Genomic DNA, 16,980 nt, shown 5'->3' on the forward strand with positions numbered 1-16,980 from the left:
CTCCGGGAGCGGGTCCGGGAGCGGGCTGCGCCAGAATCGGGGCGGCGCGCAGGCCCAGCGCGGGGAAACGCGGGACACCGCCGCGCCCCCGCACGAACTACGGCTCCCGGCAGCCCCGGCGGCTCCGGAAGGCCCTGAGCCTCTTTCCCCCGGTTGGAGGCGGCTCTGTGCGGGGACGGTGCGTGCTGGGCTCTCCCGGGGCTCTTCCCGCGCTGTCCCAGGTCCCAGGGGCGCTCAGAGGGGCCGGGCAGCGTGTGCGGGTGGGGCAGCCCCGGGTGTGCGGCTGGAAGGGGCGGGGGGGGACGGTGGCTCCCGACGCGCACTGCGAGGGCGGCGGGGCCGAGCGGAGGCAGCGGCTCGGCCAAGGTGACTCTGGGCTTGGAAGTGTCGCCTTTTTTTCCTACTTAAACAACGCGAAGGGCGGAATTCACGGTTTGTCTGGGTTGTTCTGTCGCGGTTCCGTACCGAACCGCAGTACCGAATCGCGGTACCGAACCAGGTCGCGGAGCTGCAGCCGTGGGATCGCGGTGCCCTCGGGTTCAGTGGTTGCTGGAATTTCCCCTCCCCGCCATGCTGTTTTAAATAACCTTTGACTACTTCTCTTGGAGGTATTGAGCTTAAAGCTCAGCTCCAAAGTACATTTTTCTTTCTTATGCATTTATCTTAATAATATCCTAAAGGAAATATTTTTTTTCTGGTTTTAGCTCCAAGCTTTTTTTTTCCTGCTTTTTTAATGCATTTGTTAAATCGCCGTGACTATTTTTTTTAATTCTTCCTTTCGTGTTTAATTACAGCAGTAGTGCCACCATGATCCTGCAGCAGATCTTGCGGCTTTCCTCCCTTTTCCACTCCGCCGTGTCTGTTCACCTGCGCAGGAACATTGGGCTCTCTGCCATTGCCTTCAACAAGGCAAAAGAGCTCGACCCCGTCCAGAAGCTCTTCGTGGACAAGATCAGAGAGTACAACACCAAGAGCAAGTAAGTAAAGGAATTTGTCTTAAGGGGAAAATCCGTTTATTTTGACATAAAAACATCAGCCCTGAAGTGTTTGATTTTGACAGTTTGATACGTCTGTAGGCTGGTCTGTAAATATTTAAGGTGTGTTTTTCTGCAACAATTGTGGTTTCACTGGTGGGAAAGATTGTTCTTGCATATCTAATAGAAAATAGCAATTTTTTTCCTCTTAAAAAAGAAAAAATCTGATGCCATTCTTTCTTGGGCAGTTAAGTTACACAGTTAAGGTCTCTTGCACTCTGCATGAATGTACTGGTGTGTTAATTTTTACCCATCTACATGCTCTATAAATATGGGGGGAAAAGCTAAATAAACCCTTTCTTTTCTTGTTTTTTTTTTTGGTTTGTTTTTTGGTTTTTTTTTTTTTTTTTTTTTTTTGGCTGGGGAAAACAGTTATTCTGTAGTCTTGTTTCCAGAAGCTGAATGGAAATAGCCTCCAAAACCAATTAAGAGTTAATGGAATTATCAGGATGGTCCATTTACTTAACTGCCTAAGTTAATAAGCAGTTCCTTCAAATGGAAGCTTACATTCTTGTGAAGTTTGGATGAACTGCTGACCAGGAAAGGAAAGCTATAGTAATTCTGTGTAATTTATTCTTGGGAAGTATTCCTGGGAAGGAATTAAGATGCTTCCTAGCTCTACTGGTAGAAGATGTGTCTATCCCTACCCACAAACCTATCTGTGGAGGGAGGGAGATACTTGGTGATTTTTACCAATTCTAAGTATGGATCCCGTGCTGGTACAACTGAGTGCTGGCAATCTAAAGAGTTACTATTTTAGTTATCTGATGCTTGAATGCCAAGAAGCTCCTGTTGTGGAGGAGATTTTTGCTTCTTTAGCATTCAAAATGCATTTTCTTGGCAAGAACAGTTAAGCTTTACTAACTGAGATAGCTAGTTCAGAGACAGAAGATGTGCAAATCACAGTTTTGTTAGGAATTCACACCTGGAACATACAAAACTAAAAGCCTGAGAGCTTCCATACTCATCAGTGGTTTTGCCTAGTAAGACCATCTCTTGTCTCAAAAGGCTTGGATTTTCATCACTGACTGCAGAAAACCTTTACCCTTAGAACCTTGTTTGTATGTAAGGTAAGGAGGCCCTAAGGTGTCATATAGATTTGGAAATATTTTAAATTGTTTCCTTTGATTGGCTGTTAGAAAGGTTTTAATTTATAAATGGGCTTGAAAACGTAGAATTTTTCATGTGAAATATTAGAACTGAGTTGTTAATCACAACTTTTAATGTTTTATTAGGCAAGCTGGAGGGCCTGTTGATGCAGGACCTGAGTTTCAAAAAGATATGAATGAATCCCTTGCAAGACTCCAGCGAGCGTATGGGGAGGGAGATCTCACCAAGTTTCCAGAATTTAAATTTGAGGGTAAGGTAACAATCTTACTGAATTCTAATTGCAAGTAGAGACATGTTCACTCACAGGTTTCTTAAATTCCCCTTTGGTTTATATTTGTACCAATAATTTGGTGTAAAATGCCCACTGGGAATCTTACGCTTTTGCACAGTTCACATCTGTTTCCATGTGACTTCTGTTTTGATTATTTGTCTTTTCTAGCAGGGATGTGGTCTTCATTTTGCTAATGATTAACAAAACTTGCAGTCAGATCAGGCTGTCTTAATTGTCCTTCAGACACCCTAAAAAAGACCTCAAACAGAAATAGCCTAAGGTCTGTATTTTTCTCATCTTGCCAGAAAGATCAGCAGACTATAATGTGAATATCAGTTAGTCTTAAAATCATCCAAATTGTGACTTTCTTGATTTTGTAAGCTCCTCTGTAAAGCCACTGATTTCAGAAAATTAACATAGGTCTTAACTTCCTTACTTATGAATATTTTGTGGCTAAATTATATTAAACCTTTTTCTTCAGCTATTTGGATATGATTTCTGTTTAACTGCTCTAAGTTTGTTTTAGTGTGGAAAGGAAGGGGCAGACAGCATGAGGCTTGGTGGGTATCTGGCAGCCAGCCAAGGCCAAGCAACCATAGTGAGCAGCTTGTAGTTCTGATCAGACTGTCTGGGAATTCTAATTTAGATTTGGATCAAACCTGAAAATGTTTTGGATTTTGGTAGTACGAAATACTACATTGGGTAAAGTTGGTGCCAGGTTGTTACTGGTGCAGATAAAACAGAGTACCTGTAAAGTAGGGATCTATGGTTTTTCTGTTTCATTTTTCCACAGTTTTAGGGATGTAGTTTCACTACATTCAGTTTTATTTCTGTGTCATGTGTGAAACTATGCATATTAAAATTTAACTTGTTTTTGTAAGGAAAAGGAATTTTTGTGACCGTAGGAACAGAGCAAAGCACAGACACAACATGACTCTGTTCTTTTGCCACTGTTGCCTACCCTTGGTCTAATTTCAATTAGGTTTCAAATTGTTATTAATCTGAGTAATTATATGAGTAGGAACATCAATTTCTTTACCTTAGGGTTGCTTACTATAAGCTGACCCTTGCCTCTCAGACTTTGTATTAAAGACAGCAGGCATTAGGGCCCAAAGCCCTAACCTTGGTGAGCCTGTACTTTTGACATCAAGAACTCCTTGGTCAGTGTTTGCACTGAGAGCATCTTGCTCAGCTGAGTTGAAATTGGGTGCTCCTCTCTGTTAATAAACACTGATGATACACTAATGAAAGGGAGAAAAGAGAGATTACTTGTTCTTATAGAGCTGTGTTGGAAATACTCATCCAGTAATGTTCTGGTTGACTTCTTCAGTTTCTCTGCTGTCTTCTCCCCTGTGCCAGGTGTCACTAAAAGCTGTTTAGGCAGAACATTACTGAGGCTTAGCCTTTATACATAACTCCTGCAAGGTGAAGAAGACCTGTCTCCATCCTACTTACTGTTTACTGCTGCCCACATTTAATCAGTCAGTGGAGGTGTAGACTGCAATGTGCTCCTTTAGCTTGGCAATGTAATGGTTACTTTTCTTTGAATTACAAATTAATTGTGGTGTTTGAAGATGGAATAAACTAATAGGAATTTTCTCTCTCCCATTCCTCCTGTAGAGCCCAAGTTTGAGGAGGCTCCAAAGTGATCTCTGCAGCTTGTACACCAAACAGCAATGTACACCCATGGAGTTGCTGAACGTGGCACCGATTGTAATTTAATAAATGTAGTACTTCAGTTTGATTTCATGGTGTGAAGAAGCTCTTAATTGCATGGTGAGTGTGGCTGGCTGTGATCATCAGCTCTTACATGACAGAGGCAGCTGATAGTGCTGCTCCGTGTTAACTGCAAAACTCCTTCGTGTGCTGTGTTTTAATGCTTAGATACTATAACACTTGTAATGATACACCAGGAAGGAACTATTTGTTCTGTTGAATTTATCCAAAAAGCTTCTGCAGAAAAAAAATCTCCATGAACCTAAAGTCTGTAGCAAAGCCCTACAATAGTGATGGAGGTGCACAGTCAAAAGCACAGGCACAAATGCCCTAATTCTACACTGCATCAATGAACACAAAGGTGATGATGTCTGCTAAAGAAGTTGTGAGGTGCAAATCTCTGCAACTGAACTATTGACACAAACACTTTAACTTCTGAGGAGCTATTTATTTATAAAAATTATATCTGAGAAACTACATAAACACTTTGACAGTCTTCATACTAGTTTGAATTGTATTGACATGATTTTTCTTCAGAATAAAATTACATATGCAGTCTACAGAGAGAGAGACTTCCACATTAAACACTAAAACACTGCTTGAGCTTTTATTACAGGAAGATTTATTTTGTCAGCATAGTGAGTTTACTGCTACATGCTTTGCAGTTGTATCAGATTTGCCAAAGTCATCTCTTAAGTCCTAGTACATCAGAATTGCAGGAGAAAATGAGCCCTTGACAATGGTTGAGACACAAGTAGTGAGATCACCTATGAAAGTTATTTGAATAGATTTTTCCAAGCTGCAGGAGTGAATCTTGTATAGCTGGATGTACATATGAACAAAATGAGAAGCTTTCACACAGAACTAAATTGAATATACAAGTTAATTTGTCTTCAAGTTTATTTGGGGGTTGTTTTTTTTTTGAAATACCATCACAGCTAGGTTGACTAAATATTGGCAGTTTTTATTTTCAGCATGTAAGACATGGAAACAATATTTACAGAGCAGAGGCCAAAAGATCCCTTGTGGTTTTAACCCCAGCCAGCAACTAAGCATCCCATAGCCTCTGGCTCACTCCCTGTCCCTTCCCCCTACTGTAGGGAAGGGAATTAGAAACAAAATTTGTGGGTTGAGATAAAGCACTTAAATAATTGAACCAAAGTCATAATATGGGAAAAAGAGAGAAAGAGAAAACCTGAGAAGCACAAGTGATCAGAGCCCAAGTGCTCATCACCACTCACTGACTGATGTCCAGCCTGTTCCCCAGCAGCAAATGGCCCCTCCCAGCCAACTTCCCCCCAGTTTAAATACTGGGCATGATGTTCTATCCCTTTGTCCAGTTCAGGTCAGGGTCCTGGCCCTGATCCCTTGTGGCTTGAGCACCTTCTCACTGGCAGAGCATCAGACACTGAAAAGTCTTTGAGTCAGGGTAAGTACTGCTGAGCAACAACTGAAACATTATTGTATTACTGATATTATTCTAATACTAATTAAAAAAAAATAGCTCTGTACCAGCTACTAGGAAGAAAATTAACTCCCAGCTGAAACCAGAGAAGTATCAGCTGCTTATTCCATACCATTTATGTCATGCCAGATCCCACACTTCCCAATATACCATCACCTTTCCTGTCTTTTTATAGATGCACACACAGATACCATTTCCTTCATCTATAGACAATCCCCGTAGATGTCTACTGAATTCATTCAGTCCATGACTTTTGGCGTATACAGTTGTGACCTGTGAGTGTCATGAACAGTCTTTCAGGGCAGGAAAGAGGGGGTCTGGTGTTGGATTGGTGCATGTTGAAGCCAGTTCTTGTCCCGTTACATCACAGTTTCACAGTTGATTCTTAATATGGCAGTTGAAAGGGAGCTGAGTTCACATCCCCAAAGCTGGAGGGGTGGAGACAGGCACCATGAGGTGCCCAGTACAATTGTGGGCATGCAGCTGATGTAGAAGTGCTAATACACAGCATTTCACAACAATTAACATCACGCAATGCACTGGCTATTCAATGAAACCAATGCACAAACCAGACTTGCAGATCCTTCCATCTTAACAAGTATGCCCAAGTCCTTGAGCAAAAACAATCCCACAGATGAGTTTGCCTTTGCCCAAGGCAAGAACAACCCAGACTGTCTTCATCAGCACGGTTTTCATGTGCACTACAGGAACTTTATTCTCTTCTACAGTAAAAGTTTTGATTGGGCAGGGCCAGCCCACTTGGCAGATGACTCACCAGGTGGCCTTTGCCAATGTGCATCCCAATGTTTGAAGGTTCCCCCTGGCCATTGCTCTCAGTGTAGTCTAACAGTCCATTGGATCATGTGGTTTTCTCAGCTGGTGCATGATACAATATACTCACTAAATGCCATGTTCCTTGGCCCAAGCATCTGTGAGTGTTTTCCAAGTATTTCTAGTTTATTCTGTTGAAAAGGTGTTGCTCAGGGCCCCATGTGAAATCGTTCTTCTGAATCACTTGATAAAGAAGGCTTACAATCAGACTAGTTTGGAATATGCATTTTCAAAAAACCTACATCTAAGCTTACATTTTGAAGAAATGGATTAGAATTTCTTTCTATGGGATCAGGAGTAAATTCAGCCCTTCCACTCTGCCTGGGGAACCATCCACTGGAGATGGGAGTAGCGGCTTTGCTGGAAGAACCTCAATTTGGGATTGTTTTCCTTACAATTCATGTCTCTAGGGTCACGGTAGGTCTCCCATCCCAATTCTTCATGCCTTCTCTGTGGTGTCTTCAGCTAAACCCACAGGGTATCCCATGGCGTGTACCTTCCATATCCTCCCTCTTGGGGCAATGCCTACTGTCATTAGCATGGGGCTGTAGAGGTGAGGAATAGAACATAAACTCTTTGAGCTGCTGAAACTCCTGGGACAGTTTATCTGACAGTTTCTTCACAGATGAGAGAGGAAGAGAGGTTGTCTTCAAATTCCCAGAGATGGCAAGCCACTGTATCCACAGATGGTGGTGTGATGTCTTTTCAGATTGATGTTGCCAGTGGGTTGGTGTGTACTCTTGGTACACTCTACAAACTTCCACCTCAAAAGAATTGGTCTGGATCTGTGGGGAACCTTGTATTGTCCAGGTCAAAATAAATCTCTAGCATGGCTAATTCCCTCAAGTATTGGATAGCTTTCCACTTGCATGGTGACATGTAGTGTCATTCCTGTAAGGATACCTTTCCTTCAGGCTTGACAGGAGTCACTTCCAGAGGCTGGGGATTTGTGTCTCTCTTGCAATCACCTTGTCAATGCTTGCTTTCTTAGAAAGTGATTCCTTCCCTCTAGTTCCAGCCCATTATCCCAGCATTGGAACAGCTAGGTGGTAGGATGCTCATCAGGACAACAGCTGAAATATTTATGTATATCCTGCAGCTCACTCAGGAGTAAGGATTGAGTGGTTGCCTCTTGTTGGCCTGTTACTGAAGTTAGTGTAGGTACAGTACACGTCAGTGGAGTTTTAGTTGTCACAGATAATTTCCTAACCCTAAATAAGGCCTGAACCAAATGCAACAACACACTGATTGTTACCAAAAGAACCAGGTTCAAGGGTAGTCACAGGATATGCAAAGTCTTTTAAATTCTCAAATGCTATTGTAATCATCCTGGAGGGGAAGGAAGGTGTTTTTCCCATGGGTTGGCTCTCTGATGGTAAAAGGCAGCAGATGTAACTGTGGATAGTTTCCAGCAGATGGCTCCCAAAGGACAGAGGGGACACACACCAGACAGGCTCATGTCATTCTATAATTTCACAAGCCAGTACAACACAGAACAACACAGTGATAACCTTAGCCCAGGCCTAGAACAAATGAATCAATATGGTGACCAGCAACTATTAAACCAATACAATAAAGGCTTATAACAAACTTGTTTTAACATGCTCTAGTCAGATCTGGTTTTGTCTCAACATTTTGAGTCCCACATTGGGTGCCAAAAAGAACTGCCAGCAGCTCAGTCAGCAGCTCAGCCCCATGTGGCTGTTTGCTCACTGTCCCCACTCCAGCCCAGTGGGAGAACTGGGAAAAAAAAAAGTAAAACTGGTGGGTTGAGAAAACAACAGTTTAATAATTGAAACAAAGTAAAATAAGATACTAATAATACTAATAAAAACAACAATACTATTAATTGTCGTGAAAAGGAGAGAGAGGAGTAAAGCCCAAAAAAGGCAAGTGATGCACAACAGTTTCTCACCACCCACGGACTGATGACCAGCCTGTCCCCCAGCAGCAGTTGGCTCCTCCTGGCCAACTTCCCCAGTTTAAATACCGGGAGTGACATTCTGGCGTGGAGGCAGTCACCAAGCACCAAGCCTGTTTGAGTTCCAGAAATGTTTGGACAACATGGCAGGCACATGGTGTGATTTTTGGGGTGTCCTGTGCAGGGCCAGGAGCTGGACTTCATGATCCTGATGGGTCCCTTCCCACTCAGCTTATTCGATGATTCTGTGATTCTGTATATCCCTTTGGACAACTCAGATCAGCTGTCCCAGCTGTGCTCTGCCCCTGCTTCTTCTGCACCTCCTCCCTGGAAGACCATGGGAATCTGAGGACTCCTTGACTTGGAGTAAGCACTACTCAGCAGCAACTAAAACATCAGTGTGTTATCAATTTTATTCTGATATTAAATCCAAAACACAGCTACTATGAAGAAAATTATCCCAGCTGAAACCAGGACATTGATACTTTTGTATAACAAGTAGTAATTTGATGTCCCTCACAGAGGCTGAAATCTTCTAAATAACAAAGGACTTGGTATGCTTGAAATCCTAAATGAAGCAAACAAGGTTACAATAAATAATAGTTCAAAGATTTTAAGCAGTTTAATATTTAGTGTACATTTCAGAAGAAACTAAGGCACTGAGCTTGACAAGAAATATGTCTGATGTGCTGTTAGTAAATGTTCTTTTCTGAGATGGGAGGTCTACAAAATGGACTCTACAAAGAAGTAGCAACCTATTAATAAATATAGGTATCAAACAGCTCTGTTCAGAGCATCAGATTTTTAAGTGCATTAACAATGATAAACAGATACCATAGCTCTTCAAAGCTTTATCTTTCTCACTCAGAGCAAACAGTTGGTCTCAGTAAGTTTCTTATATACATACTAGGTCAAGGATTAAGGTTATGCAATTTAATATGTTCTGTTTTGATTAAGAAAATGGGTGGTGTTCGGGGATCTTTTAAGGTTACATCAGTTTACTCATGCTACTTTAACTCCTCTTGTCCTTAAACTGTAGATAGTGATATTGAGTCACTCCTAGTTGAAGTTTTACATAGAACTCTATTCCTTTTGCACCAATCTGAAAAGCTGGAACCGTGTAGATGTAGTAAAAGCCCTTTGAGCTGACTCAAGGAAGGGGAGGTGGAAGTAGTAAATTCAGCTTCCATATTTCAAGTCTTTTGACCCACATTATTCTTAGAAGAGTTAGGGCCCAATCTTTCTCTCACTGCTGTCTTGGACTGTGTCTCAGTTAGCTAATCAATATGTACAAGAAGATGCAAAGTATGGAGCAAAGTGTTGCACTTAAGACCATGCAATAGGAAGCTGTTAATGCAGATAAAGTGTTGCCAGGTACGGGCACAGCAGGAGTGAGGAGTTTGTGTACACGGAAAGACATTACAGATCTAAGGAACTTTGAAGATATCTAAAGCTTTTCAAACACACTAGTGAACACGAAAGACTTGCCTTTTCACTCGTAGATTGATAGTTTGTCTTCTTTCTGTTAACAGAGCAGGAAAGGAATACAGTCAAAAAGTGACTTTTCTGGTGTTGGGTTTACCCCTTTGGGAGCCTTATATATTAATGCATTTTTCCAGATTTCCAGCAATCCTCAGGCATTTTTCCCCTCCTCTCAGGAAAAAACTTACAATAACAAATCCATTGAATACTTTTAGATAGCAGTCATTATCTCATAAACCACTGCCAAACAGCTTCTCTAGCTTGTCTTTCCAACTCTTCCAGTTAACTTTTTGTCTAGCTCATGGCCAGAACTAAAATAGCTTGGGGAAATTCTGACTTGCTACTAAGAAATTTTAGTGAAATAAATCCATATCAAAGGAATAGACCAGGCACTGTCAGAAAGTTTCTACCAGTTATATTTTTACAAAACAGTTTCTGAAATAACTTGAAGATATGGATATGAGAGCAGTTCAATTTGGTTCTGATTGTCTTCTGTCTAGTTTGAAGAGGAGACACATGAATAGCTGAGTTAGAAGTGTAAGCTGTAACTATGTAAATAGACACATCTCTGTGTATTTACCACAGCAATGTAATGATTCACTTTCTGACCAGCACACTGGTTTCTATTAAGGAAACCAGCTAGTGTGTAGGATCAGATTTATCTCAGCATCAAGAAAGCTATTGCACAAAAATCACATTAGAAAGGCTGTAAAAATCATTAGAGTTACTAAATCATCTGAAATGTAAATGAGGTTTGCAGTGATTTATGTACTGCTTGCATACTTACTGGGAAGAACTTTCCTCTGAAAAAGAAAGAAAAAAAAAAAGAATTAGCACAAGAACAATTTTCCTTAGCTGTTTTAAAGTTCTTTGAAGTAGTTATTTCTAGAATATTCAGCTCTTCAGTTTCTGGAAGGAGTTTCTGAACCAAATGTCTCTTTTTGGTGTAGTGAGTTTAGGCAGAAGAAAGATTAAGTTTCAAGGGTAAATGAAGCCCCAAGTGAACTCTAACGAGCAGCTTTGCAGCCTCTGGTAATTTCAGGCAGCTGACCTTTTCAGATCCCAATGTTTGACATCCCATGTTTGACATAGTTGTTGCTGCGCTTATGCATATAGGTACCAATGTAAAGGCTACAGAGGGGGCTGCTGGATGTCAAGCTTTATGTAGGAATCCCTAAAAGCAAACTTTTTCCATGACCCAGAGGAAGAAGACAGTTAATTTAGTTTCCCTTTCATCAGAACTTACTTGGTCAGGCACTGTTGACTAAAACAGGTTTAATTTTCTTTTGCCTTTCTTAGGCATTCCTTATCAAAACTAGGGTGGAGAGGTTCCAAGAACCAGAGTCAGGCTCATTGCTTTCCCTAGGTTGTTGTTTGGTAGCCTTAGCACAAACATCTCCATGTCATTTTCAAAGTACCTTTTGCAGTAGATGTTGGCAGAATAAAAATGTCTGCACAAAATGTTGCTGTTTTAATGCTCTCCAGCTTTAGTACCATGGAGTTAGAACCTTCATGGAAAGGAGGGCATCATCAGAATAATAAAATTATGGAATGTTTTGGGTAGGAAGGGACCTTAAAGACCATCTGGTTCCAGCTCCCTGCCATAAGCAGGGACACCTTCCACTAGACCCAGTTGCTCAGGACTCCCTCCAACCTGTCCTTGAACACTTCTAGGAATGGGGCACCCACAGCTTCTCTAGGCAAGAGAGACTGTCATGGAAACACTGCTAGACAGACATTTTTTGACTCAAGGAAGGAGTGATTTTATTCTACTTACTTGCAAAGTATCCCTTTTTTTGGGCATAGAATACTCCAAGGCCACACAGCACCATCACCAGAGCCACAATTACTACAGCCACAATGATACCGCTTACATTAAGGTCATCTGTAATTATAAAGCAGAAGTCCTATGTTCTAAATTGTAAAAATTTCAACTGGCTGGAGTTTTTCCTAATTACCACAGGCATTTTTGTATCTATAGGTGATATGGATACAAAAATATCTATATATTTGGCTTTGGCCCAAGATACATAAGTTAATTAGTAACAGTTAGATGTATTTAAGTAGTAAAATGCACTAATGTGCCACAGCCACTTTAACACAAGGGCTTGGTACACATCAACTGCTTAGTTTGGGTCAAAAGTAAGGAAAGAATAAGAAGGACCAAGCGATACATATTCCTTATCATATCTACCCCACATAAGTATTACCCCAAGTCATACGTCTATGAGGAAAAACATCTTGACATCTTTGTCATCTTTGTAAGTGTTAAAGCCAGTTTTTTCATAGTTAATTTGCTTAACACAAGTGAAACAGCTGATGGCAATTGAGTTCCACTTCTAAAGAACTCTTCAAATGAGTTTTTGGAAACGCAGTGATTTTTACATTTTTAAATAGCAAGGCTTTAAAAATACAACACAATAAAGCTGAGTTGCCTGAAGTTAAACTCTACACCAGGCTACTGAAACATCTGGCCATATTTATTTTTAAGGTGATGGCTTGACTTCAACCATGACAAAGACCACACCCATATCCTGATATACTCACTAAGAACTTCAGACTATCATACATTTTAGGAAAACCAAAATTATTAAGAAGCAGAAAAATTTTCATGGGTTTTTGTTATGTCTCCAATTATTTGGATCCCAACTTTAAGCATATTTCGATATATAGTTGAGATTTTTACCCCAAAACCCCACCAAATTTTTGTACAATTTAGGCTGACAGCAATTTAGGTCTTAGTGCATATTTTCACAAAGTGATTCTATCTCAGTAGCTTGAGGAACATTTGCTCATAATCCACCAAGAATGCATTAAAACCCATGACATGATTTTCAGCTAAGTTCCATGAAAGCACCATATGGAACTTTGCAGTTCCATACGCTTGGACAGGATCTTCCCTGCAGTAGTTATTAGGCTTTGTTACCATTTGCTTTCCTATGATATCTGCAAGAACCAGTTGTATATTTTGGAAAAAACCTCCTCACACATTTTGGGTTGTTACAGACTGTTACATTAAGATTTCCCATGAATGAATCCCAAAAGGCAGGCTTTATGTGAAGAAAACACCCCAGTGGACTGGCACACTCTTCTGTAAGCCTTCCACAAAAGCATTTGGAAATATTAAAGTTCTCATATGGCTGATGATTTTCTGTGAATTCAGTGTTTGGCAATCTAAAAGCTAATTACTGCAATAAGGAACTTATTTCTCCTCCCCCCAAATGCCATAATCAAATAAAAATATTTAAATCAATCTGGTCTTAGATTCTTAGTTATACCATGCAATTACATAAATCCTACTGCAAGACTGTCTTCCACCATTATTTTCTTTAACACTTACCAACTTGCATTCGCTTCACTGAGCATTTCTGAGATAATCCAATCCCATTGGAGGCTTCACAAAAATACTCTCCAGTGTCATTCTTTGTAACTGTATTAAACAGCTGTTAAGAAAGAGTCCAAAATCATTATCAGAACAGGGGAAAAAATCCTGTAAGAAAGAAATTTTGACATGTCAATGTAGATTTGTTTGTTTGAAATGAAACCCAAAAATGAAACCCAAATGAAACCCAAAAAACCCTGAAGGCAAGTAAGAAATTCTGGTCCATTTCAAACTTGTAACAGCTCCCTAGTCACATTCCCTGGTCCTTCAACTTCTGCTTGTTGCCTAAGAGGTTCCTTTAGATGGCCATTTAACTCAGTGGAGTGTATCTACAAGGAAATTAATTTTTAGTGGACCAGAACTTTCCAATAATATCCACTATTTTAGACATGCTCTAATTTCAGAATACCCGAAATCAAACAGTTTCTTCATTTTATCAAAACAACTCCATTAACTGATCCTTCAAAAAACTTGACACATACTGCTTATGATGCATTGTCAACTGAAATTTTTCAGAAGTAAAGAATTGTTTGGGTGGTTCTCAACCCTCCAAAAATACACTTTGTCTTCTTCCAACAGAGAAATGCTAAACCATACTATTTATCAAATACTACTACTGTAAAAATGAAATTAAAATGAGACTGGCAGGACATCTCCCCCCACCACAGAAGAGCTTATCTGATGCTTGTTAGTTGGTGCAATAACTCAGAGCATCTTGCTCTCTCATGAGCCTCACAGGAGCCTTGGTGAAGTAACTCGATCAGGACAGTTTTTCTTGTGGTGAATTATTTCATTGCCATGAGATTGATGCTTTCAGCTGACAGTAAACGTCTTGCTGTGGAAGCAGATATGGAAAGACAAGCTGGAATTTCTGACTGACATACACTTCACTTTACAAATTGTAAAAGCTACACCACATTTTCACAAAGCTGAAATCTTCTGCACATTTCCTGGAAATGTGTGGGGTCTCCCCCCCAAAGTCAGGACCCCAGTTTGTGGTTTCTCTCCTGGGGGTTGAGTGTAAGGAGTCTGTGTATGCTATCAGCAGTTCGGTGGTAAGTTACACTGACTCCTAACCTATACTATTTCCTTGCTAGCTGTAATATAGGTACCTTAATGCCATGCACTGTTTTATGTAATCTACTTGTAGTTCTTACATTTTACACTGTGTAATAAATAACTGTTTAAGGCCTCTTGTCTGTTACTTTATTATTAATACTGCCAATTCAATCACTAACTCATTTTATAATAGACCTAACTGTCCACTGTTAAGAACTTGTAAGCCAGAGCAATATAGGTGCAGGTCACCTAAGTAGAGCTGCTGCAAAAAATCTAAGCCTAAGGCAGGGCTTTTCTAAAGCTCTCACTTGATCTGTAACAGAGATGAATAGAAACTGATCTCATATCAATTCCAGTATTTCTATTTTCCTAATTATTAGACTTCTTAACTGTTTCTTTTTAATGTATGCCATACTTTGATATTTTGAGAAGTGATTAGTAAGTTTGAGTATCCATCTGATTTCTGTGATGAGCATTCAGAACATCTGAATGCTTAGTCATACTTCAGTTTCCATGTTTGATTTTGCACAAGAGTAGTGTTCTTAGAACAGCTCTTTACTTCTGAAAAATCTCAGCTCCCTAAGTAGCATCAAGCTCTTTTGAAGGATTAGCTAACGGGGGAAGAATGAGAGAGACACACAACCCACAAAACAAACTATAACAAAAATGAAGAACTAAGCTTACTTACAGTCCCAACTCATTCCCCCTGACTTCACAGGTCCTGGATGGGAACTTGAAAATGGCACTGGACTGCAGAGATTCTGTACTGTCCTGAGTGCTGCACTCCCTTTGAAGTGTATGAAGCTACTATTCCAAATTTTAAAGTTCTGTCAAATAGATCTCTATTGCCATACCAAAACCTCATTCTCACCTAGTACTAGTTTAACAAAGGAAAATTTGCCATGTATTTCTAGATTCTCAGTTACCACTACTGCAGCCTTGCACCTCACCCAGTTTGTGTGTATCATTCAATATCTATGGCTTGTCACTGGTTTGAGGCAGAAACCACCTTCTACATTTCTCAGCACATTTCAGCATGATATTGACCTCTAACAAAAACCTTCTGAATTTTTGGATTTAGACTCCTGTGGATCATTTTACTGAACAGTAAATTTGGTCTTCTTGATAACTGTCTATGACAGAGTTGGTTATTACACTTACCAGAGTGCCAGACTTTTTATTCATGGTGTAAGTTATGTTTGCTGCTCTAGCACTGCCTGTTCCTGTCTTCTCCAGCAAGGCAACACCATTCTTGTACCACTGGTACTCAGATGGAGGGGAGCCCTCAGTTTCCTTACAACTCATCTGCACGACCGTTCCTGTCATTGCGGAGCTGGGTACCTCACACACTGGAGTAGTCGGAGCAACTGGACAGTGAAATTGAACTTGTTACATGTGTACTTATACTGTCCACCTCTGTCAGAGTCTGAAATAGTTCATGCCTCAAACATTGATATAAAGTTTTGCCCATTATAACAAAAACTGTATAAAGAAGCTACAACCAAAGAAGCCTCCCTGAAGATACCTGACTGGGACTTTGGACTGAAAGTCAAAGTGCTGAGATTAAATAAAGTGAAAACTCATTATTCAATCACCTGAAACAAGCAAGTAAACAAGGAAAAGAGTGTGAGCCAAACCCAGCTAAGAATCATCTCAGGCTTGCTTTGGGGTGAGGGAGGCCGTAGCCTGTCACTGATGGTGGAGACAGGAATGTGACATTTGGAACACAGCGAGGTTCATGCAGCAACAGCCAGAGTTTATTGATGTGTGCCCTGTTTGTGAGGGCTTTGAATTTCCCCTGCTTACAGATATTATTGGTTAAAGGTCTTAACTCTGCCCAGCTCACTGGCCAATGATACAGGTGCATTCCTGGTTCAAAGGGATTAGCTGGGGTCCCCTTGTTTGAACTTGAATTCAGCCTGTCCACTTAAAACCTGGGAACTTGTTTACTCCTTATTCTCTAAGGAGCTAGGCTGGTTGAGTTGGTATCTGTTATAGCCTAATTATCTGTGCAGCCATAGACCAGCTATAGCTGTCAGAGTAGCCCACTGACCCATTTGTTGGGAGCAGGTTTGCACAGATGTCCATCCCAGCCAAGGTGGGGGCAGGAAGTTTTGGTGTGTTGTAACCTCTGCTCAGGGGCAGGGAACCCATCCTCCCTCACACAAATGGCTATGGAACCCCCAGCCTTGGGAAGGCCACATCCACGGGATATTCACACGAGAGGCAGCTGAGGGGGTGCCTTAATCCATCAAAGGCCCCTAAAGTGCTCCCCAGTGTCATTCCTGCAGCCTGGCACCCCAGGACTGCACGTGATGCAACAAACCCAGTCTGCTGTAAGGGACAATGACAAACTCCCCCTGCCCCCCAAGGGAGGAGCCTGGATTTTCCCACCTAGCCTGAGTGTATATTAACCACTCAGATTCTATGCTTTTCTTCTTCACCACCAAGAAGACCAGCTGGAAAAGATCCTTGAAACATCATTGGGATCCATGGAGTGGTTGTATTTTCTTTATTCTGTCCCTGTTACTCTCAGTCCCTCCTACCTATTTCTTATTTTTCTCTCTCTCCTTCTGTCATATATTTACTATTAAATAAACCCCCATACTATTGTCACTGTCATTTGGTCTTGTTTGCACCTTGATTTGGGCAGGGTCATTTCTAAGATCTAATGGGATCATGACAACATGACAGCAGGCTGACAGTCAT

General features: G+C 40.9%; 2 protein-coding genes across 10 annotated transcripts in view; one reads left to right on the top strand and one right to left on the bottom strand.

Moving 5' to 3' along the window:
* The first annotated feature begins 57 nt into the window (after positions 1–57).
* Positions 58–4,159, top strand: ATP5PF (ATP synthase peripheral stalk subunit F6). Of its 8 annotated transcripts, none has more exons than XM_063150018.1 (4): positions 58–178; positions 798–977; positions 2,270–2,394; positions 4,036–4,159. In XM_063150018.1, the coding sequence occupies exons 2-4, from the start codon at positions 808–810 to the stop codon at positions 4,062–4,064; spliced, it is 324 nt and encodes a 107-aa protein (XP_063006088.1). In that variant the 5' UTR covers positions 58–178; positions 798–807; the 3' UTR covers positions 4,065–4,159. The 8 variants fall into 8 exon arrangements, with proteins under 8 accessions (XP_063006088.1, XP_063006086.1, XP_063006091.1 ...); XM_063150016.1 differs by having other exon boundaries at positions 65–178; positions 795–977; XM_063150021.1 differs by having other exon boundaries at positions 121–221.
* Positions 4,160–4,711: 552 nt separating this feature from the next.
* JAM2 (junctional adhesion molecule 2) overlaps positions 4,712–16,980 on the bottom strand; it is a 39,927-nt gene continuing 27,658 nt past the window's right edge. The window contains exons 5-10 of one of the 2 annotated variants that reach the window (XM_063150014.1): positions 15,433–15,638; positions 13,171–13,273; positions 11,608–11,715; positions 10,618–10,633; positions 9,837–9,870; positions 4,712–8,916 (exon numbers count right to left, since the gene is read on the bottom strand). In XM_063150014.1, coding sequence (XP_063006084.1) covers positions 8,884–8,916; positions 9,837–9,870; positions 10,618–10,633; positions 11,608–11,715; positions 13,171–13,273; positions 15,433–15,638 — 500 coding nt within the window. In that variant the 3' untranslated portion in view covers positions 4,712–8,883. Of the gene's footprint in view, positions 8,917–8,946; positions 9,871–10,617; positions 10,634–11,607; positions 11,716–13,170; positions 13,274–15,432; positions 15,639–16,980 lie in introns of those variants that run through there. The other variant, XM_063150013.1, reaches the window with a different exon arrangement.

The sequence above is a fragment of the Melospiza melodia genome, chromosome 2 (genome assembly GCF_035770615.1).
Source record: "Melospiza melodia melodia isolate bMelMel2 chromosome 2, bMelMel2.pri, whole genome shotgun sequence".
Classification (NCBI taxonomy): Eukaryota; Metazoa; Chordata; class Aves; order Passeriformes; family Passerellidae; genus Melospiza; species Melospiza melodia.